We start from the raw sequence: 19169 nt of genomic DNA on the forward strand, positions 1-19169 counted from the left end.
TCCATGCTGATGAAAGTTTCCCCTCAGAATAAATACATATTAAGCAGAAAGGGGCCTTCCCCTCACCTATGGCATCAGCTTTAGGTTTGAATGGGTGGTCAGTAGATATCATGCCAGGGTGCAGCTACTTCACCCCACAACCTATAAATCTACCACTACATGGGGTCTACCATTGACACTGCAGGTCGGGGAGTCCAATCGAAGGTTTGCCCATCTCAGTGCCTACCCAGGGTGTACCCGAGGAGCACCAGATTTGCATTTTGAATGAGCCCCCTTGATCAGCAGCCCCAACATTTTTTGCCAAAAAGTCTAAAATACAAGGGACCGTATTTCCCTTAATGGACAAAGAAGAACATTGTAGGAATTTTACAGCTGCAGATCTGGTCAGGGCTTTCATCCTTACACGTAAATGATTTCTACTTGTCAGGTGCCATTGAACAAAGCATCTGCTAAATCACACAGCATGACCCGTCTTATCAAGGGCAACATGACTCGCCTGCTGTTTATTTTGGATAGTTTACGTTTGGACTTTACTCCTTTTTTTTCATCCAATTCTGAATTCTTGTGCTACTAGAAAGGTGCCTGAAGATAACAATGTAATAAGCCACCACACAGTGCTGCGGTGTAGAACATCCCTGACCTTTAGCCGCATCCTTTTCTAACCCAATATTCACATAAATGTGAGCCAATGCTGCTGAAGATATTCTGTGGTCACACACATGACCCAGAGAGTGCATTGCATCTGCACTTCCCACAGGGAGTAGTAAACACGCTATTGGTATAAGTAGAATCAAAAAGATGTGTAGGTTCCAAAGAGGGGGCAATGCTCTTTATACGAAATGTATCCTGGGGCCTCAGCTCATAGAAAGTATCTCATGACAATATTCTCCATGCAAAATATATTGATGCCTTTATCTTTCTCGAAGTTCTGATGACTTCTTCCAAAGCGTTCAGTTGCTTTTATTATTCATGGAAACGCATTTCAATTACTTTATTCCTCAGACTTGGCTTTATGGGCATCTTAGAAGTTATCCTTTTTGCTCTGCATGACATCTTCAGTGTTCCTGCCGGAATTTGATTTTGGCCCAAGTCTACATTTTTGGTGGGGCCCTGATGGAAAGGCGCCCACTGTATCATCTGGGGAAGCTTAGTTGCCTCAGGATTTTACTTTCCCAGGTAAGATTTCAGTGGAAAGAAGACATATTTAGGACAGTACCCTTCCGGCTGACAGGGCTTTTTGGGATTATCATAAAATATACATCCAGGATTATTTAAGGTACACAGAAGAATTGTCATGCCTTATCGGATCTTGAGAACTTTTAAAGCATCTTTCTGAGAGCATTCATTAGCTTCACTACATATCATGTAATCAGTGGCAGCTGATGAGGCATCCAATAGAGATACTTTATGGCTTATGTGACAATTAGAGATTGAGACAACTCATTTATGAACATCTTTACCTGGCTAGCGCACAGGGTAAGGGGGAATTATTACCTGAGCCCTCATCTTTGCTTAATGTAAAATGGCTAAACTCTTCTACGATAGTGAGTCTGTACGTCAAATAGTAGCAGTTAAAATTAGGGCGAGATCGATGAAATCGCAGATAGAAGGGGCTTATAATGAGGCTTGGACATTATTAAGTATATTGGGAAAACGTTCCACATTTTAGAGAAATTGTAAACTGGTTTTATAGGCATAATTTTCTTCTGAGCGCCAGGTGTGTGAAGAAAACCATCAGGGATTCTCTTCACCGTATTCCCTCCAAATGGACGGGCCAGCCCTATTTGTTTGGAGGAAATAAACATGACTCCCAAATGCTGAGCAAACAATAAGGATAAAAGGGAAACAGACACATTAGGGCACATGATATATCTACCACATACCACCACATTTTCCAACATGACATCAGACCTCACAACAGCAAATACTTAATTGATTTATGACTGAGAGCCACACTAATGTTACCACCGTCCCGAGTACAGGGTCAAGAACTTACCAAAGACCATTTGTGTCCAAGCAGGGAAGAGCCACTCCACATGCTGACGGGCAGGTGTTCTAAGGCACTGTGATCAGCACACGGCTAAGCGTCCGCCCCAATCCGACTGCTGTGTAGTCTCTCACTCATGGAGTGTTTTGTGAGTTGAATGGAGCCCAGACATAACGGACAGCCACAGGACTCTTCAATTTACCCAGCATGTAAAGGAGGATGTCAAATCTGATCACCTTCATTTACCAAAGTTTTGCTTTGACGTTCTTGAAAGGGGCATTATACCACCTTCCTAGGGTGGTGGTCAGTCTATAAATTGTTATTTAAGCTTCTCATTCTAAGATGAAGAAGAGCCTTTTCCCTCCTGGTCAGTTCCTGTTAGAATCATATATAAAGGAGGCATTCATGACAGAAAAATGTATGCAACACAATCTTTATTTTTCGCTGTCCTCTTTCCACTACTTTTGTCACCGTTTTTTAGCTGCTAGAGTTGGACCTTTTTCTGAAATTACAAGCTTGGTTTTAGTGCTTATTTCTTTTCTCCTTTCTGATGTCAGAAGGAGTTCTCATGCCTTGCAGATTTCTTCGGTAATATTCTTCATTTTCAGCCAAAAGCTACAAAATGAGCAATTGAGATTTTCCCTCTTTGTGTTTTTTCTCTTCCTATACCAACTGGGACTCTTGACACCTTTCCCCTATATTATTCGGGACCCTTGACACCTTTCCCCTATATTATTCGGGACCCTTGACACCTTTCCCCTATATTATTCGGGACCCTTGAAACCTTTCCCCTATATTATTCGGGACCCTTGACACCTTTCCCCTATATTATTCAGACCCTTGAAACATTTCTCCTATATTATTCAGAGCAGTTTGCCACTTTAGCAACAGAGAGATATCACATTTTCTTTGGGCGCCCAAAAAGCGCACTCAACATACCTTCTCAGTATCCAAGGGCATATTTACTAATCTTTTATGCAACGAAGGGCAGCAAGCAAAGTTGCTGTGATTCTTTGTGTGAAAGGGAGAGAGCAGAAATGCTCCATATTTACAAAGATATGGTGCATCTCTGCTCTCTACTTGCACTGGGACTATTGGCACCATAGTGCAAGCGTACTTGGGTTACGGGCAGGATTATTTTTGTGCAGGAATGTACACCTTTCTGTACAAAAAACATCCATAGAGGCATTTTCCTCTTTCTATATGTGATGCGGAATGCAATATGCATAGAAAGAGGAAGTCACAAGGAGAAATAAAGATATTTTTCCTCGTTACACGTCGCTGGGGAAGGCATACTATTTTAACACATTTCCAGGTTTAGTAACTTTGGAAATGCGCCCATAATCCATGACTGGGTGAATGAAAGTGCCCATGCTCCACCCAGGGGACCACTCGCAGCTTGAAATGTAACTTAACGCAGCACAAGTTGCTGTGTTGCGTTACATATCTTTACAAAAGCCACAAAAGGTGGCACAAATGGCCCAATGCTTGGTTTTGTAAATATTACTGAAGACTTTGCATTGGCCTTCCGCCACCTTGTGCGACGTACGGACAATGCAAAGGCTTGATAAATCTAGGCTAGTTTATAAAAAAATTTTTCACCAAGAAGTATCTCGCCAGTAATTTTTAACATTGTTCTGATTACTTTATAATAAAGATTGTTTTTAAGTGAAACCAGGACAATTTTTAACACCCTTTTTTGCACAGACAGTCACAACCTGCTCCACTGTAACCCAGGTGTCGAAGCACATCCTGGTGACGCTAGGTCACCAGGGTGGACCCCGATGATGAAGCATGTCACCACTAGGTGGTGAGTGAGGGGTTTCCTATCAAAAAAGGTTGACTTTTTTCCTTTTTTTGCCAAATAACTCTCCCTCCGAAAGTTTTTTCTTCGAAAAAACCTGACGTTGGGGATACTCCTTCTTTTTGTTTGCATAAATAGTTTATAAAAATCACATCACAGCACATACAATGTAACACCTCATCACAACGTGACATGATACACTGCAACATTCCACAGCACAACAAGTTGCCTCCATACCAAATTAAGCCACACCATTTAATGGCCACACAAAACATTGTTTCACAACTAAAAGATACAGAACCGCCACACAAACTACAAAACACATCCCACCTAACACAGAACTTCACCCCACAGCTCAGTTCTACTCACCACACAGTATGGCGTTCCACCTTGTAACCACACCATTAATGTATGAAACAAATCTATACAAAAGCAATTCCATACTCCAGAATACTTGTGAGCTGCATACAACCACCACAACATTGCATCTAACAATGACCCTCCTTAATAGCCGCAGTAACAATGCCATATTATCAAGCACACACCAACACACAGAGGTAAGAAAAGGCAGTTTCATATGGGGAATCAATAGCGGCTAGAGACCCAGCAGCTCTCTGCACCTTTCCTTGAGCATATACTCAGGGCAGGGCATCGCCTACAAATGATGGCTGATCAAAGTTTTCTGATCAAAGTGGATCAGTGAAAGATAGAGGAGAGGAGGGAAATTGACACAACAGGCTAGTACTCCCAGCATCTACCATCATGCTCTTGTCGCCACTACGTTACAGATAACAAGAAAAGAAACATGTAGGCAACTAAACACTACACATCTGTGAGCATAGCATAAATAAACATGACAACACTGACAGAAGCAACATATCTCAACAACATTCTGGGAGTAGCACGCGCATCCCTCAACTGCACATCCTAGAAATCCTTCTGAGATTTCTGTGATTATAACGCAAGTAAGCAGTGAGGGGTACATGGGGCACATAGAAAGAAGCAGGCACAAGGTTAATCTATAACACCTTGACAAGATGTGCAAAAAAATGCTTACAAATCGAGTAGATACCCACGCTTGCAGCACATCCTAATTATGATTGAAGGTTGATGGCTACGCAACTAACTCATACGAGAGCACCCTTGGTTCGCACTAACCCTTCTAGATTAGTATCCTAGGGGAGCACCCGGGTGCAGTTGGAAGCAATGAAAATTGTCCCACCGAATACTACTCAACATAAATTAACTTCTGAGATGGAACTTCCATAAAACATATTTAGCCTACCCCACTTCTATCAGTTGTAACAAGACATATATGTTGATGCATTAATCTTTTGTAGAGAAGGGTGGTATTTGAAAAATATTTTTTGCCTTGTGATATGTACACCTAAACCTCTACAAACAGAACACTTTAAGACACTGGGGATAGGGTTAAACTGTTTCTGCAGCTGACTTACTGAAAGATATCCCAGGACAATGTAGAGTATATAATTTGGAAACCTGGTTTTGCATCTACAACACTGGATTCAGTGAGTTCTGACCAAAACCTCTTCCATGTTGGCATGCGCTGCCCGTTTATCCAGTAAGTAATGGTGATAACTAGCTCTGTCAGACCTTGATGATTCAACTTTGAAAATTGCTTTAACATTGCTGGCTAGGAAGGAACAATAAGAAGTGAGTCACACACAGCTTTGTCATTACAATAGAAAGTGAAAGCCTTGTCACAACAGTGCACAACTGTTTAGTTTGGTGTAGAGTACCAACACCATCCTCAGCATTCGGATAAGAGGGTTCTGGCTCTAACCTGTTGAGGGGTGAATTAGACCCTCCTGTGGTGGCCTATACCAGTTCAAACACTGCTTGTCTAAAAATAATGAACACATGTGTGAAACGAAGGTCTTACGTTGAAGTGGCACTTTTATGCATCAAGTCATTAACCCTGCAGAAAATATATATTCATCAATTCATTAGATTTACATCAGCAGCAGTCACTTGGTGATTGCTTGTGAGTGAAGCAGGCATTGTTAAAGTGTTTGGTTTTAGTAGATCAATTGTATTGTTAATTTGTTCTCCAAACACATCTAAGAGAGCTAGTTTTTGTGTGTAGTATTTCTTCATTGATTAATGAATTATAGGGATGTAAAACATATGGAATCATCATCCTTTCAACAGATATAATAGAAGAATGTAACATAATATGGATTACGAATAGATTCCAATAACAATAAAGGATAGGAATTGGGAGGGGAGGGTAGGGAGGCAGGTAAATGGTGGGAAGGGGGCGTCTGCCTGAGATGAGGGAGGGAAGGACGCTAGCATAAGGGTGTGAGGCTGGGTGATCTTTAAATCTGTGTCCATTGGTATGCATATAGGTAAGGGAGGGTTTATTTATGTGTCAGTAATGTGTTAGCCAGAGTGTATTGGGGAGCGAAAAAATCTGGAGCATATTCCACCTGCCTTGATGACACTAGACATGATCCTGTATCCATTGTAGAAAGAGGAGAAACTGAAAGCGATAGATCCAAAGAAGTATTAAGATTGTAAAGATAACATTCAGGCTTGTTTATATGAGCACTTGTATGCTGGAAAGTAATGCTGGAGGGATATGTGAAAACATTAAATCATGAAGGAAAACCTATAATATATGGTGAAACCTAATGCAATACAAACTTATCCTACAGGAAGATATCACAAACCAAGAGCAGAACAAAAGCAGAAAGATAATTTGATGGATTTCAAATATTGCAAACAGATTTTCTATCCATGAGGGTCACCTTAATTAATGGGTGTCTGAGGTCCTTGGAAAGGAGTGGCAACCATCACACTGGTACTGATAGGGTTCGAAAACTGAAGGATAGTGACTGATACCAAGTCATATGTCTCCATTGGTACTGGTTCAGTCATTGGTTTTGACAGGAGAATTTTTTTCCCAGCAAACAAAGTCAAATCCCAGCACAAAAAGGGCACATATGTATTGAATGGTACTTTCCTAGACATGACATGTGGGGATTGTGATGGTACTGCACCTTGAACTGTCCATTGCATCAGTGCTTTGCTTGATGTTCATCTTCAACAGCATTCATTGTGAAGGGAAGAAATGTTTACATTTTTTGACGATTATAGACCAAAATGCGCCTTCATGAAGTGGAAACTGGCAACAGAATTTACCAAGCCTCAAATAGTAAGAGGCACCAGGAGAAGCAGGACTGCAGAGTGTAAAAGGATACTTGTACTGGGGTTGCAATAAAAGAGACAGCTGTCACGATGTATACAGATTGACTAACCTTGGAATCCGGTACAGCAGGAGCGATGTAGAAGCTAGATTCACTCCTCCCTAGATACGGTACCACAAGTGAGTATAAGGCTAACACTCGCCTATGAGGCCCTCACCCAGGGAAGGGGAAAAAGTGGATAAATAAAACATAAAGGAGTGGCAGCCATAAACCATCTACAGGGCTCGACAACAGGAGAACGCCAAATGTTGGGTCTGTAAGTAGGTACCTGCACAGAGACACAAGAACAGGAAAGTTACACTCTTCCCTACGGTACACTACCGCCTCTATGTATACAATGGAAGGACATACACTTACATTATAAGGCTTCCACAGTCATCCTGAGAGAAGAAGGCAAAATAGGAAAAAATAAAGTAAAAGGAAAAGAAAACAGGGATCTGCCCAAGAACCCTAAGTCCAGAGAGAAACAGAAGCTTCTCATAAGTAAACCACAGTCATATCGAAAAAGCTTCAGCTCTATGAGTAATGCAAATGTTCCTTCTAGACTTATGTTTGTCCGTATATTCAGGATTTGACGGAACACTCAATCCGAGCCTCTCAACGGCTCTCAAGAAAACAAAAATGTTCGGCAATTCTCAAATGCCAAAATATCCCCAAAAGCAAAGTCTTGAACAAAAACACGAAGAGTAACAAAAACACTCTTCCTACGCTAGCAATCCGCTAGCCACAGGTCCGATATGAGACGTATAGGTGAATAAAGCACTAGGACTGATTGCTGGCCGCGAGCTCCGTGTACCTCTGTCTTTGCTCCAGCGCGGCTCTCTCCCCAGCTGCTAGCGCGGCTCCTAGCACGAGTCTCTCTCCGGCTCTCAGCGCGGCTCTCTCCCCAGCTGCTAGCGCGGATCCCAGCACGAGTCTCTCTCCGGCTCTCAGCGCGGCTCTCTCCCCAGCTGCTAGCGCGGATCCCAGCACGAGTCTCTCTCCGGTTCTCAGCGCGGCTCCAATGAGGCTCTCAGCGCGGCTCTAGCTCGGATACAGCTCGGAACTCCACACAGCTGCCCCGCGGCGTTCAACAGAAAGAAACGCCCAAAGAGAACGGCCAGGAATAGATTCTCCCCAGCAACGTTCACACAGACTCAGAAACGCTCCAATGCGCACAATATCCAAGAACATCAGAACTCGAAGATACGGCTAACCCACAGGTGACAAGCACCACGGAAGGCACACAGGAGACTAATATAGAATGTGAGAGGAGGAAGATAGTAGACAGTGAAGACGGACTAGAAACAAGCATTCTGGGACCTGTAGTCACCCTGTACGTGTTTGGATTGTGACAACAGCTTTCTTTTGAAGAAGCATTTATATGCAGCCAATCCTGTGTTGAGGAGGAGGAAAACCAAGTAATGAGACAAAAAAAACATTTATGGCATCAGATGCCAGGTGGACGGACAGCCGACCGAAATTGTGACGGTCAAGTAAAGGGCTGCAGCACATGCTGACTCCCTACAACACCTTCTGCAAGTCTGTGCATCTTGTGCCATGCACCATGTCGTGCATGGCACAGGGTGCACAGAGGTGAGTGGATGCACTACATATGCCCCCAAGCTCACTTTTCAGTGTATCACGATGGAATGGGCCCCTGTTTGGGACCCTCATATCCCTTTCCTACAATGTTTTCATGGCAGTGATCCTGACATGAAAAGGCTGTCAGCAAGGGAAATTGTATTCCCGAGGGCGGTGTCTGCCTCGGCACGGCCACCATTGTAGGACTCTGCTCCGACCGCCGCCCCTTCGGGATATATGAACCTGGTGGAGTTGGCAGTCTTGTGTCCAACAGATTAGGGTCCGACCGCCAGCATCGTATTGCGGTGGTCGGACCAAAGGGATATTTGAGGTCCGACTGCCACTGACGGCCTTTCGGTTATCCGATCGCACAACATCCTAATCAGGCGCTTAGTTTTCATGTAATTATTCATCATTAGACTAGTTTTTCTATCTTTCTCTGGCAGAACTTTTCTTGATGGCGTCAGGTGGTTGTAAATGCTATTTGTATAGAAACTGTGCATAATGAGAATGGGGAGGGGGTGGTAGAATGGTGGCTTTAGGGTTGTGGCATGGCAGTCTGCTGTTTTAGGTAGGTAGCAGGTTACTAAAGGGTAGTTGTCTGGTGGTGAGTTAGGGATGTGCTATACTTGTGTTGCATCGTGGTGATACCAAGCAGTGGGGTGCTGATGTGGTAATGGGAGTGGTAATGGAATGGATGGTGGGAAGTACATTTGAAAATGGTGAAATCCTCGTATCAGTGTTAACCAAAACACATTTGCTGACTTCACCTGCTCTTTGAATGTTTGGAAGAGCGGCCTTGCTACCCTGCAGCAGTGCAATTTATTTGCAAGGTCTTGCATAGGCTCTCTATTTCGCTTCTCGTCTATTAAAGCAAATACTAGTAGTGTGTGTGGCAAACCAGCTTGATTTTGTTTTCCCAAAAATGCTTCTATCGTCTATATGAAGTCATGTTACACTAAAGAAGCAGCAGGAATTATACTTTTTAATAGCTTTTATGTTTTGGTACCAGCACTAAAACATTGTGTGGTACATTGCATCCGTCTTTGTTTATAATACGCTTCTCTATTCACAATGCGGTTTCATAGAATCAACCTTTTCTGTGACATCAGGCAACTCTGTGCAACATGGGACTTCTTTACCAAGATGGCACCGCTCCTGTGGTGTGGAATGACTTAATTTACCTCCTTGGGTGGAACTGAATATCCTGCTGACACCCTATCCTCAGTACTTCATATGATTTTCCTTTGAAAACCTGATTTGTTGCTGATTGTTATATCTGATCTACTTGTACCCTGAAATTGTACATCTCAGGATGGCACATACTGAACGACTGGTTGACAGTGGGATTTGGAGGACTGGCAGACGGTGGGGTTGGGAAACTGGCTGTCGGTGGGGGAGGGATGGGTCACGCTATTCCCCCCTACCCTGTCTGAAAGCCCCCCTTGTATTGCATTGCCTACAACAGTATCCCTAGCACTCCTTTTTCTTCTTCTTGCTTCAGCCAATCAGGAGGCGGAGGGAATTTTAATCGGCATGAAATATTATCAGTACCTCAAATTTATATTGGTATTCACTGTGGCATGCATGAGTGTTTAATGTAGGTGTGCAATGCAAAGCATACTGTATAGGTCTGCCCCACTAACACAATAACAATAAAATATCTGACCACAGTTCCAAAAAATACCACAGCAACAACACTAAAGAAACTAAAAAGCACACACATATTCTTGACATAGGGAATGAACAGGACACAACTCATAATCTCGACCAAAAAGTATATTTTATTTCATCAAAAAGTAAGCACAACCCCCTTTCCATTACAAACTATATTTTCTTAGCAAACTGTGTAAAAATCATTTGGCAAAATTCATGTTCATGTTGTTTTCCCCCCATCTGACTAGAAAAAAATTGTATCACAATTTCAATTTGTATAAATATATCAGCTTCATCTTCAATGTACACATGTAAAAATGAAATGAAACACAATATTTCAAACATTTTGTGCAGTTCCTAAATAACACTGCTTCACATAAATACAACACTTTCTGTACACTCAATGCAACAATGCTAGCGCAAATGATGGCGACAACTTTATCAATTTGTATCAGTCTGTAGAGTGGTGTTAAAGACATTACAGGTTCCTTCATAAATCACAATATTTGCTCTTCCTAAAATATAGGATTGCTCTTGATTTCTGAGGGGGAGATGGGGTGGAAAACGAATGAGAGAGAGAGAAAGAGAGAGAGAGAGAGGCACCATGCCATCTTTCTGGCTATGACCTCAACAGTTTGGCTTCGCATCTCTCTATTTAGGTGAAAGGCCCCACCCCTCATAATGCTCTCTGTTGTGTTCGCGGTAGGAAAAAAGTTTGCTTTGGGCAGAGTCACATTGGGTTGGTATTGTGTTTCGTACTTAGACACCTCAATAGAGTATCCTTCAGGTGTAGTTTAACCACAAAGGACCCCATGCATCAAGCCAAATACCGGTCGCAAATGGGCAGATTCTCAGAATCCGCCTCTTTGCCACCGGATTTTTGCATTTGGGATGCATCATCCCAAATGCAAAAATCGCAATTTAAGGAATCTCTAAAGTGCGATTCCTTAAATTGCGATTGCATTTAGGAATCCCAATTTGATATTCCTAAATGCAATGCATGAAAGTTACAAAATTACCGATTTCGCTAATAGGAGTAGCAAATTACCATGAAGTTGAACTTCATGGTAATTTGCTAAAACTTTTGAAAATGCACTTTTGTGCATTTTTCAAACTTTCATGTTGCGCACACACATGCCCTGAGGGCATGTGTGTGTGCAACATATGTGCAGAGATCAATTTCAGGGGTGCAACAGGGTGTCATATTGACACCCTTGCATCCTTGAAATTGCATGAGCAATTTGCGAGTACCTACTGGTACTCGCAAATTGCTCATGCAATCTCCACTTCATGAATGGGACAGCATTCCATAATTGCGACTAGCAATTTGCGAGTAGTAATTAAGGAATGTTTAGGAATCGCTATTTTTATAGCGATTCCTACATGCATAGGCTTTTGCGATTCCTAAATAGCAATTCCTTAAAAATCGCTGTTTAGGAATCGCAAAAGCCTACGTTGATGCATGTGCCAGTAAGTGAGGCAACGCAATCAAAAGAGGCTGAGAAAGATCAACTTCTATCCAGCAGTCACTTTCTTTTGATTTTCCCCACCCCTTAGTATCTATGTGATGTCACATTACACTGAAGAAGCAGCACGAGCTGTGCGATTTTTACCTTCTATTTTTTTGGTACCCGCACTAAAACATTGTGTGGTATATTGCATCCCTCTGTATTCATAAATTGCTTCTTCATTCACCGTGCGGGTTCATAGAATCATTCTGCTCTGTGACATCAGACAACTCTGCAAAGCGGGGCTCCTTTACAAAGATGGCACCGCCCTGTGGTGTTGAACGGTTTCAATTTACCTCTCCGGGTGGAACTGAATGTCCTGTGGTCACAGGATTCTCAACTGGAGTGAGATTCATAGTAGTACTAAGAACTAAACAAATACTTGATATGTTGTTGATTGTTATATCTGATCCACTTGTACCCTTAAATTGTGCATCTCAGGATGACACATACTGAAAGACTCACATTAACATATACGTCTCCGTTTGGCACATTATGAAAGTCTGAGCTAAATCCAGACTGTATGGGAAAATTCTGGGCCCTGACCCTTATTTTGCAGATACTTTTTCAAAATCTAACCTGAGCCAAGATAGAAAACCCCAGCCACTATACACAGGATCTAGCATACATAGGTAGAAATACATAATCCAGACAGACAGTCTCAGTAGGGTATCTTCTGGTATTAAAAGCTGTGCATTGTAGGTGGTCAGGATATGCCGAGTAAGAACATTGTCCAGCTTTATTCGATACTTAAATGAACTATGCAAAAACACTAATTGGGAGCAGAGACATTACCATATCTAGGTTTTAGAGATGATAGTGCAATAGATACACAACTGGCTGTAGACTGGGGATCAGGGGGTTTAAGTCTGGTTCTCAGTGTCAGGGATCAAGTGACCCTTTTGCTGGAAGTAGGAAAGGAAAACAATGTAAAACAATAATGTGGTGATAAATATGACAGTATGCATATACTAATTGTAGATAATGCGTAACTCAATGCCTGCATCCATATCTGACTTACCATGCCCATGTTTCACCACCCAAATCCATGTTTCAGTATCTTCAGCCTCTCATCAACCATCCACAATGTAGCAACCAAAATATGTAAATGTTCTCAAGTTCAACGTGATGCTAAGTGAGGTATAGGGTCAGTGTTTGCCAGAAGTCCTAGTAACGTCAGGGATAGAGTTACCAAAATGCAATGGAGTCCAAGTATCCACTATTAAATTGTAATTTAAATATCATAATCAGGTGTGGCACACCCATTGTTTCAGCTGATTCAGACCAAGATTAAAACACCAAGAATGCACTGATCTGTCAAACAAAAGACCAGAACCAGAAAGTTGGAGTTCTTGTGACAGCACTTCTAGTAGAATACCTACCAGTTCTTTAATCTATATAAATACGAACCTGTACTGTCTCTCTTTCTATAAGTAGGAGGTGGGCAAAAAGCCCAACACAAACTGAGAGCGCTGATCCAGAAAAAAAGTAATAAATGAGAAAAGCAGTTACTTAACCATACTTCAATAAGGTAATCAAATGTCATTATGAAGCACAGCTGTGTTTGATGACTTGTTAAGGATGTCTCAAATCCTGACATCACGGCCAACATCTTAAAATTTAGAACGGGGACATTGTTTTCCAAATGGGTGCACACAATTCAATTTAAATTGCAAGAGGCATACACTGTTTTCAAGGGACATTGAAAAATCCTAGAAAATAAGTTGTGGATATGATTTTAGAGTACCCAATAAGGGGTGGTATCTCCTGCTCAAGTGAACAGATAGTTCTGGTCTGATTGTGGCATGGAAGAGACTTGTAAATAAATTTAGACCCAGCATCTAACACCATTCCATTGTGTTAAACCTGGAATCTATCCTGATGTGAAAGCTTATTGTGAGGTAGTTTGGGGGAAAATTAAATGAAGTCAGCTATCAATTATTTCTTTTTTTCAAAAAGGCATTTTTAAATTCTGCTTAGAAAGTGCTGCTTCTCTGCTGTTGCGATCTTCCATTCCTAGTGCATAAGGGACATTGACTATGTTGAAGCAGAACTGTGATATTTCAGTGAAGAGAAGTGGCAAATAGCTGGTTATGCCACACCATAAGTATTGGGAAAACAGATTAAAAAATCAATTAAAAAAGGTGGGAGAACATTTAGGGGACACCCAGCCATGCCTGCTATTTAAAAGAGCACATCTCTTTGTGACATATGATACCACACTGGGCAGCCCCACTGCACACAGACAAAATGGAGTCCTGAAAATGTCAAACATCAGAAGCTGTACTTGGAGGTAATTGGGGGTTGCAATCTCAGGGGCGTAATATCAAGTGGGAGATGAGGCAAATCTGCTGATACGCCTCCCACCATTTGAGGGAGTGAGGTATTTTGGGAAAATCGGAGATTTCTTGGAATAACTAGAGCATCTGAAAGGGCAATAACATATCAGGAAAATCTGATGCACACATGTATACATTTATACAGCTTACTGAGTGATTCTGCCTTGGGATTTTCAAAAATGTGTTTGATCCAGCAACCCACTAACCCACGAAGAGTCTAGGGTAATAATTGTTTATATAGTAAGTTTCATCCCTTACGTATATTAAAAAGCATCTCCCACCGAGACAGTTCTTTTTTTAATAAAAGTCCCTAAATAAGCCACATGCTTGATAAACTAATTCTGTAGAATGCAAAACACTCTGCAGGAAAGTTAAGAAAGGAATACATTTATAATATGTGGATATCAAACCAGCCACATATTATGTAACTTAATAAAGAGTGTTTTTTTTCCACTTAAATACTGCTGATGAGGGCAAAAACAACTAAAACAACAAGCTGAAATAAATTATGGCCAATGGGTAAAAAATAGAAAACAATTTAAAAAGAATAACCCAAAAAGAAACCAACAGTAGTGTTTAAAATGGAAGGCGTTTTAGGTGAACCCAAATACCGTGTTATTGTCAAGAGTCTAATTCAATACAGCATCCACATATCTACATGTATCAAATGTTTGACTAATTTACAGTAGTTCCCCTAACTCTTCCTCTGGACTGCAGAGGATGACGCCCCTAGCTTTTCAGGAACCCACTAATGAAACAGGCAGCCCAAACTCTGAGTATTTCCTGACTCTTCAGGAAATCTGCAAGCATTCTGGGATGTCTGGTTGAACAGACAGTTGTAGAGAAAGTGAGAGTCATATCCTCCTTCATATGAAAGAAGGCTCAGTGTGAACTCAGTGTGAACTGTTGCTAAAGAAGTGAAATGTAGGAACACACAAGAACATGGAAGTTATGTATAATGCAATGCTTTTGACAATGAAGAGGTGTTTGTCTTGAAGTGTACTTATAGAATGTGTCTATAATTTTAGGCGTCATTGTTGTAAATCAGCAGTATTGAAATTAAAATACAAATATTATTCTATTAAACTATAAATTCACTGCCTGATATGAGTTGCGTAAGACATTAAAAAGGCCTTTTGGTGACTGACACCACAATTGGTTTTACAACCCAAACAGAATTTCCCAAGGATTGCGATAGTCCAGAACCCTCATGTTGGTGACATAAGATTGGAGAAATGTTCAAGCTTTTTATTGTTAACTGGTGGCCTGTTTAATTAATTCCATTTCCCCCTTCTTCGTTTAAGAAAGTAAGCATCCTTTTCACTCAAGTGGTCTATGAAATGGTGGGTTGCATTAAATGGGGACAATTTATGAAGGAATCTTTTTTGGTAGAGAAATTTCCAATCTCCTTCATTTCAAACTTATTCAAAGTATTTTACATCTCTTGTAATCTAATATTTTGAATACTCTAATACATTATGCTATTTTAATACTCACTCTTAAAATATTCTGAATGTTAAAAGAGCATTAGAGCATCAATACTCTAGTATTAGAGTATTAGTGTTTTAGTATTACAGCAGTGAGTACATCGTAAAGCACTCATATGTAATTCAGCATTAACAAGAGTATAAACAGAGTACTATCAGGCATGGTAACGATCATGTTATAGCCTTACCACCACCACGCGACTTAATATTATTACTGGTGGACATGCCTGAAGGTGCAACCCTAACTGTTATTCCCTTGCAAATACTCAAACTTGCAAAACCTCCAAGGTGCAATAGATTGAGGTAAAAATCTCACATCTACATTAATAGGCACATTATGTGGAAAATATAAAAAAGCAGTGGCTCTTACATTGTAATCATAGTGGCTGACTTGTGTAACACAATATGTGATAGTTACAAGCTGTGAGGTTATCGTTTTTATTCTCGTGGGCTAATGTAAGCAAAGGTATCATGCCTCATAATTCCTAGAACACACTTGTGACTAGTTAGAACAAAAATAACTTATGTTCCTCACAATAAACTCTATGTAGTCACTTGCAGCACAAAGCGTGCTGTACATTTTGAGGTGCAGAAGATGTGGGCTGGGTAAAGACGTAAAGGAGAATGGAAAATCTTGACCATTGTCTTGCGGTACTCAGATGCTCACACAGAATTATTTTAGTGTGAACTAGATTCTCGAAGGCAAGTCCTCTCCTGCTTTGATATCTGCACCCCACCTGAGGAGGGAGAGCTGACCATTCAGCACATGGAGGAGATTCAGGATCAGGCTGTTTGCATGCTCCTCTGTGGAGGCAGAAATTATTAGCTTTAGGCAGTAACTTACAAGAAACAGTATTACTCAACTTGTGACATACAGCTTCAGAAACTGCTTACTCCCTGTAGTTCGACCAAGAGGTTCAACAGTTTGCTAATCGCAGTGGGAAATCAGTGTGCTATACGAAAGGAGAAAGATAATGCATACACATTCAGGGCAACCTACCAAGCAATAAGGGATTCCTTTCTAGATACAATGGCTTTAAAATAGACACATATAAATATTACAGTTGCAACCCAGACCACCAAGTAATCACACAAACTAATGACACAAAGACTTACTACACAAACACTAATACAGATTTAGCACTGATTGAAACATGGTTTTCCTCTCTCCTTCTTCACCGACACACTACTTCATTCCACTTGTGAGCAGAAGGTCACTGATTGCTGTTTCTACTTAGCTCCATGTAGTCAGGATGTCATGTTTCCAGTTCTGGGGTTTCATAATGCAATCTGGGAGTTGTAGTCTTGCTAACTGGACTGACACACCTTATAAAAATGACTTGCAACAGGAATGCTGAGCACTGAAATAATGGTGACCTGATGACAGAAGTGCACAGTGGTAAACATAAGCCTGAGTCTGAGTTCTTGCGGCATAGCCTCAATTAAAATCAGATGCTGTTATAAAAGAAACTATAATTTGTGGTCATGCTCTGTAGACAGAGTGAGGCAAATGTCAGTACTTAAACTTTAGCTACTCAAAAGTTCCATTCCTAGTTAGAGAGGAGGCAGCAGTAACAACAAGTGCACAATGTCCAATTCTGTTAAGGCTTTAGAGGAATAGTAAAGAGGCCGAGAAACAAATACGGGTTGTACTCCAAGGGTGCACAGATACCACCACTTTCTTCTACAACACTTTACTGCTTCTAAGAGAATGACTGTGCACACAAACTAACTAATACCCCTCCTATCTTCATCAAGACACGATGAAGCTAGATCAGAAAAAGGAAACATTGCACTACTCCTTGGTAAAATGGATCACTGTATTTGATAGAATCACTAGTTATTGCCATATTTGGTGTAAAAAAAGAAATAAATACATCAAGAGGAAAAATCTCTGGTGAGAGGTTTGTCCATTAAGGCCACATAATACACTTTCAAAGCAGCAGTGATGGAGCAAAATCTCAGCCATAGTGAAATGACTGCCGTAGGAAAGTTGTCTTAGATTTGGCGGAATTTGAAGGGTGCTGCATGTATCTGCAGCAAGGCTCTCTCCGAAGTCTAACAATGGGTTTGGCGATGAGTGAAGGTTCTTCAGAGATCCATGTCTGTGATTGCAGAGGAACTCTTCAAGGGAACTGAATCAAAGCCATCCGATGTCCTCTGGAAAGAAAGGCCAACAACACACAGTCAATACTGATTGACACATATCAATTAAATTCAGAGTTGCAAAGACTCTGATATGAAAAAATTATCAGAACTTGAACTGCACAGAAAATAGTTAAAATTCCAGTCTCCCTAAACGCTGTAAATTATTCCCATCGTCATTTTGCATTTTTTTTTAGTAGAATCAGGCAATTAAAAAGAAACATTCATTGACATAAGGTGCTTGATATTAGTAGAGCCTGCACATGATGGACAGGGTAAATCTCCCAGATCTGCAGTTGTTGCTATAGCAGCCTCTACTCACATGATCACTACAAAGGAATGTGGAAGCCCAGAGATCCAGCAATAAGAACATAACACATATGCTTTAGAGAAGTTATCCAGATGACCCATTTCAACAGCTCTTTCCACACATCAGTTTTGAGAGTAACAGACAAGTATGTTTGACAGTGAAAGTACACTCTCACAATAAGCATCAACCTTTCTATATATGAATAATATGTATAAATTGGTGCTACAGCACAGATTTCGGCAATGTCAACTTGTAAGCCCTTTGCTTTGACTGGGTAACATATGGGGAATCTGTCCCAAATAAACCTTGTAGTTTTAGCACACCAAGGAATGCTGGGTGCAGAAGTACACACACAGCTCTACTGGGAATCATGGTCCAGTCCTAATGAGTCCCTAGTGGTGATGGTACATAACTTGATCTCTTTCCTGAAACTCCGAGCAACATCAGGCATAGAGTGGTTACCAGGACACCAGCTTTCCACCACAGGACTGTAATGTCACAAATCATTATTAGGTGTGTTTTTTGATGGATGCAATCCACGATGAAAGCTCGTAGATTGTGCTGATTTGATACATAAAAGCCCACAGCTGGAAACACGGTTTTCCTGTCACATGGGGACATTTGGTCATCTTTATCAGTAAGGTTGATTTGTAGCTTAGAGAAGAGAGAGTTGTGGCATGCTTGGGGTGCTGAGATATTTTCTGTGGAGAAATGTTTGGTCATTTTCTTTTATTTGATGCTTTTACCAAAGTGCTGTGCAGATAATTTAATACAAAAGACTACAATTCTAGAGAAGACACTAAAAGAAACAGCCTTAGACTCTAAGTAGGAGCAACATAAGAAAAGAGTAATGTGGAGGGCTGCATGGATAGGAACAGTGAAAGGGATCTACTCTTTTGTAGCCAGTAACAAACATTGGCAACGCCAATTGCTCTAGCTTTGCCAATGAGGTGCAAGTATTGACAAAGCCAATGGTGATGAGGATCCATCTTGATTGTTATATTTTTTAAACCCTGGCACTAGGATGCATGATGAGGCGATGTGACAGACATCTTGGAAGTACAGAAAATAAGGTTGTAAGACACCTGAATATGATTTTGTCACCTTCTAAAAATGTCCACCATATGGCTTCTAGGC

General features: G+C 41.1%; 1 protein-coding gene across 3 annotated transcripts in view; it reads right to left on the reverse strand.

The window, feature by feature from the left end:
• Positions 1–10351: 10351 nt before the first annotated feature.
• Positions 10352–19169, reverse strand: part of ELAPOR1 (endosome-lysosome associated apoptosis and autophagy regulator 1) — a 483435-nt gene continuing 474617 nt past the window's right edge. Inside the window, exons 22-24 of one of the 3 annotated variants that reach the window (XM_086923178.1) lie at positions 11794–17737; positions 11531–11672; positions 10352–11382 (exon numbers count right to left, since the gene is read on the reverse strand). In XM_086923178.1, the coding sequence (XP_086779304.1) occupies positions 17669–17737 (69 nt within the window). In that variant the 3' untranslated portion in view covers positions 10352–11382; positions 11531–11672; positions 11794–17668. Of the gene's footprint in view, positions 17738–19169 lie in introns of all 3 variants that reach the window. The other 2 variants (XM_086923177.1, XM_086923176.1) reach the window with 2 other exon arrangements.

Source organism: Lissotriton vulgaris, chromosome 5 (assembly GCF_964263255.1).
Source record: "Lissotriton vulgaris chromosome 5, aLisVul1.2, whole genome shotgun sequence".
Taxonomy (NCBI): Eukaryota; Metazoa; Chordata; class Amphibia; order Caudata; family Salamandridae; genus Lissotriton; species Lissotriton vulgaris.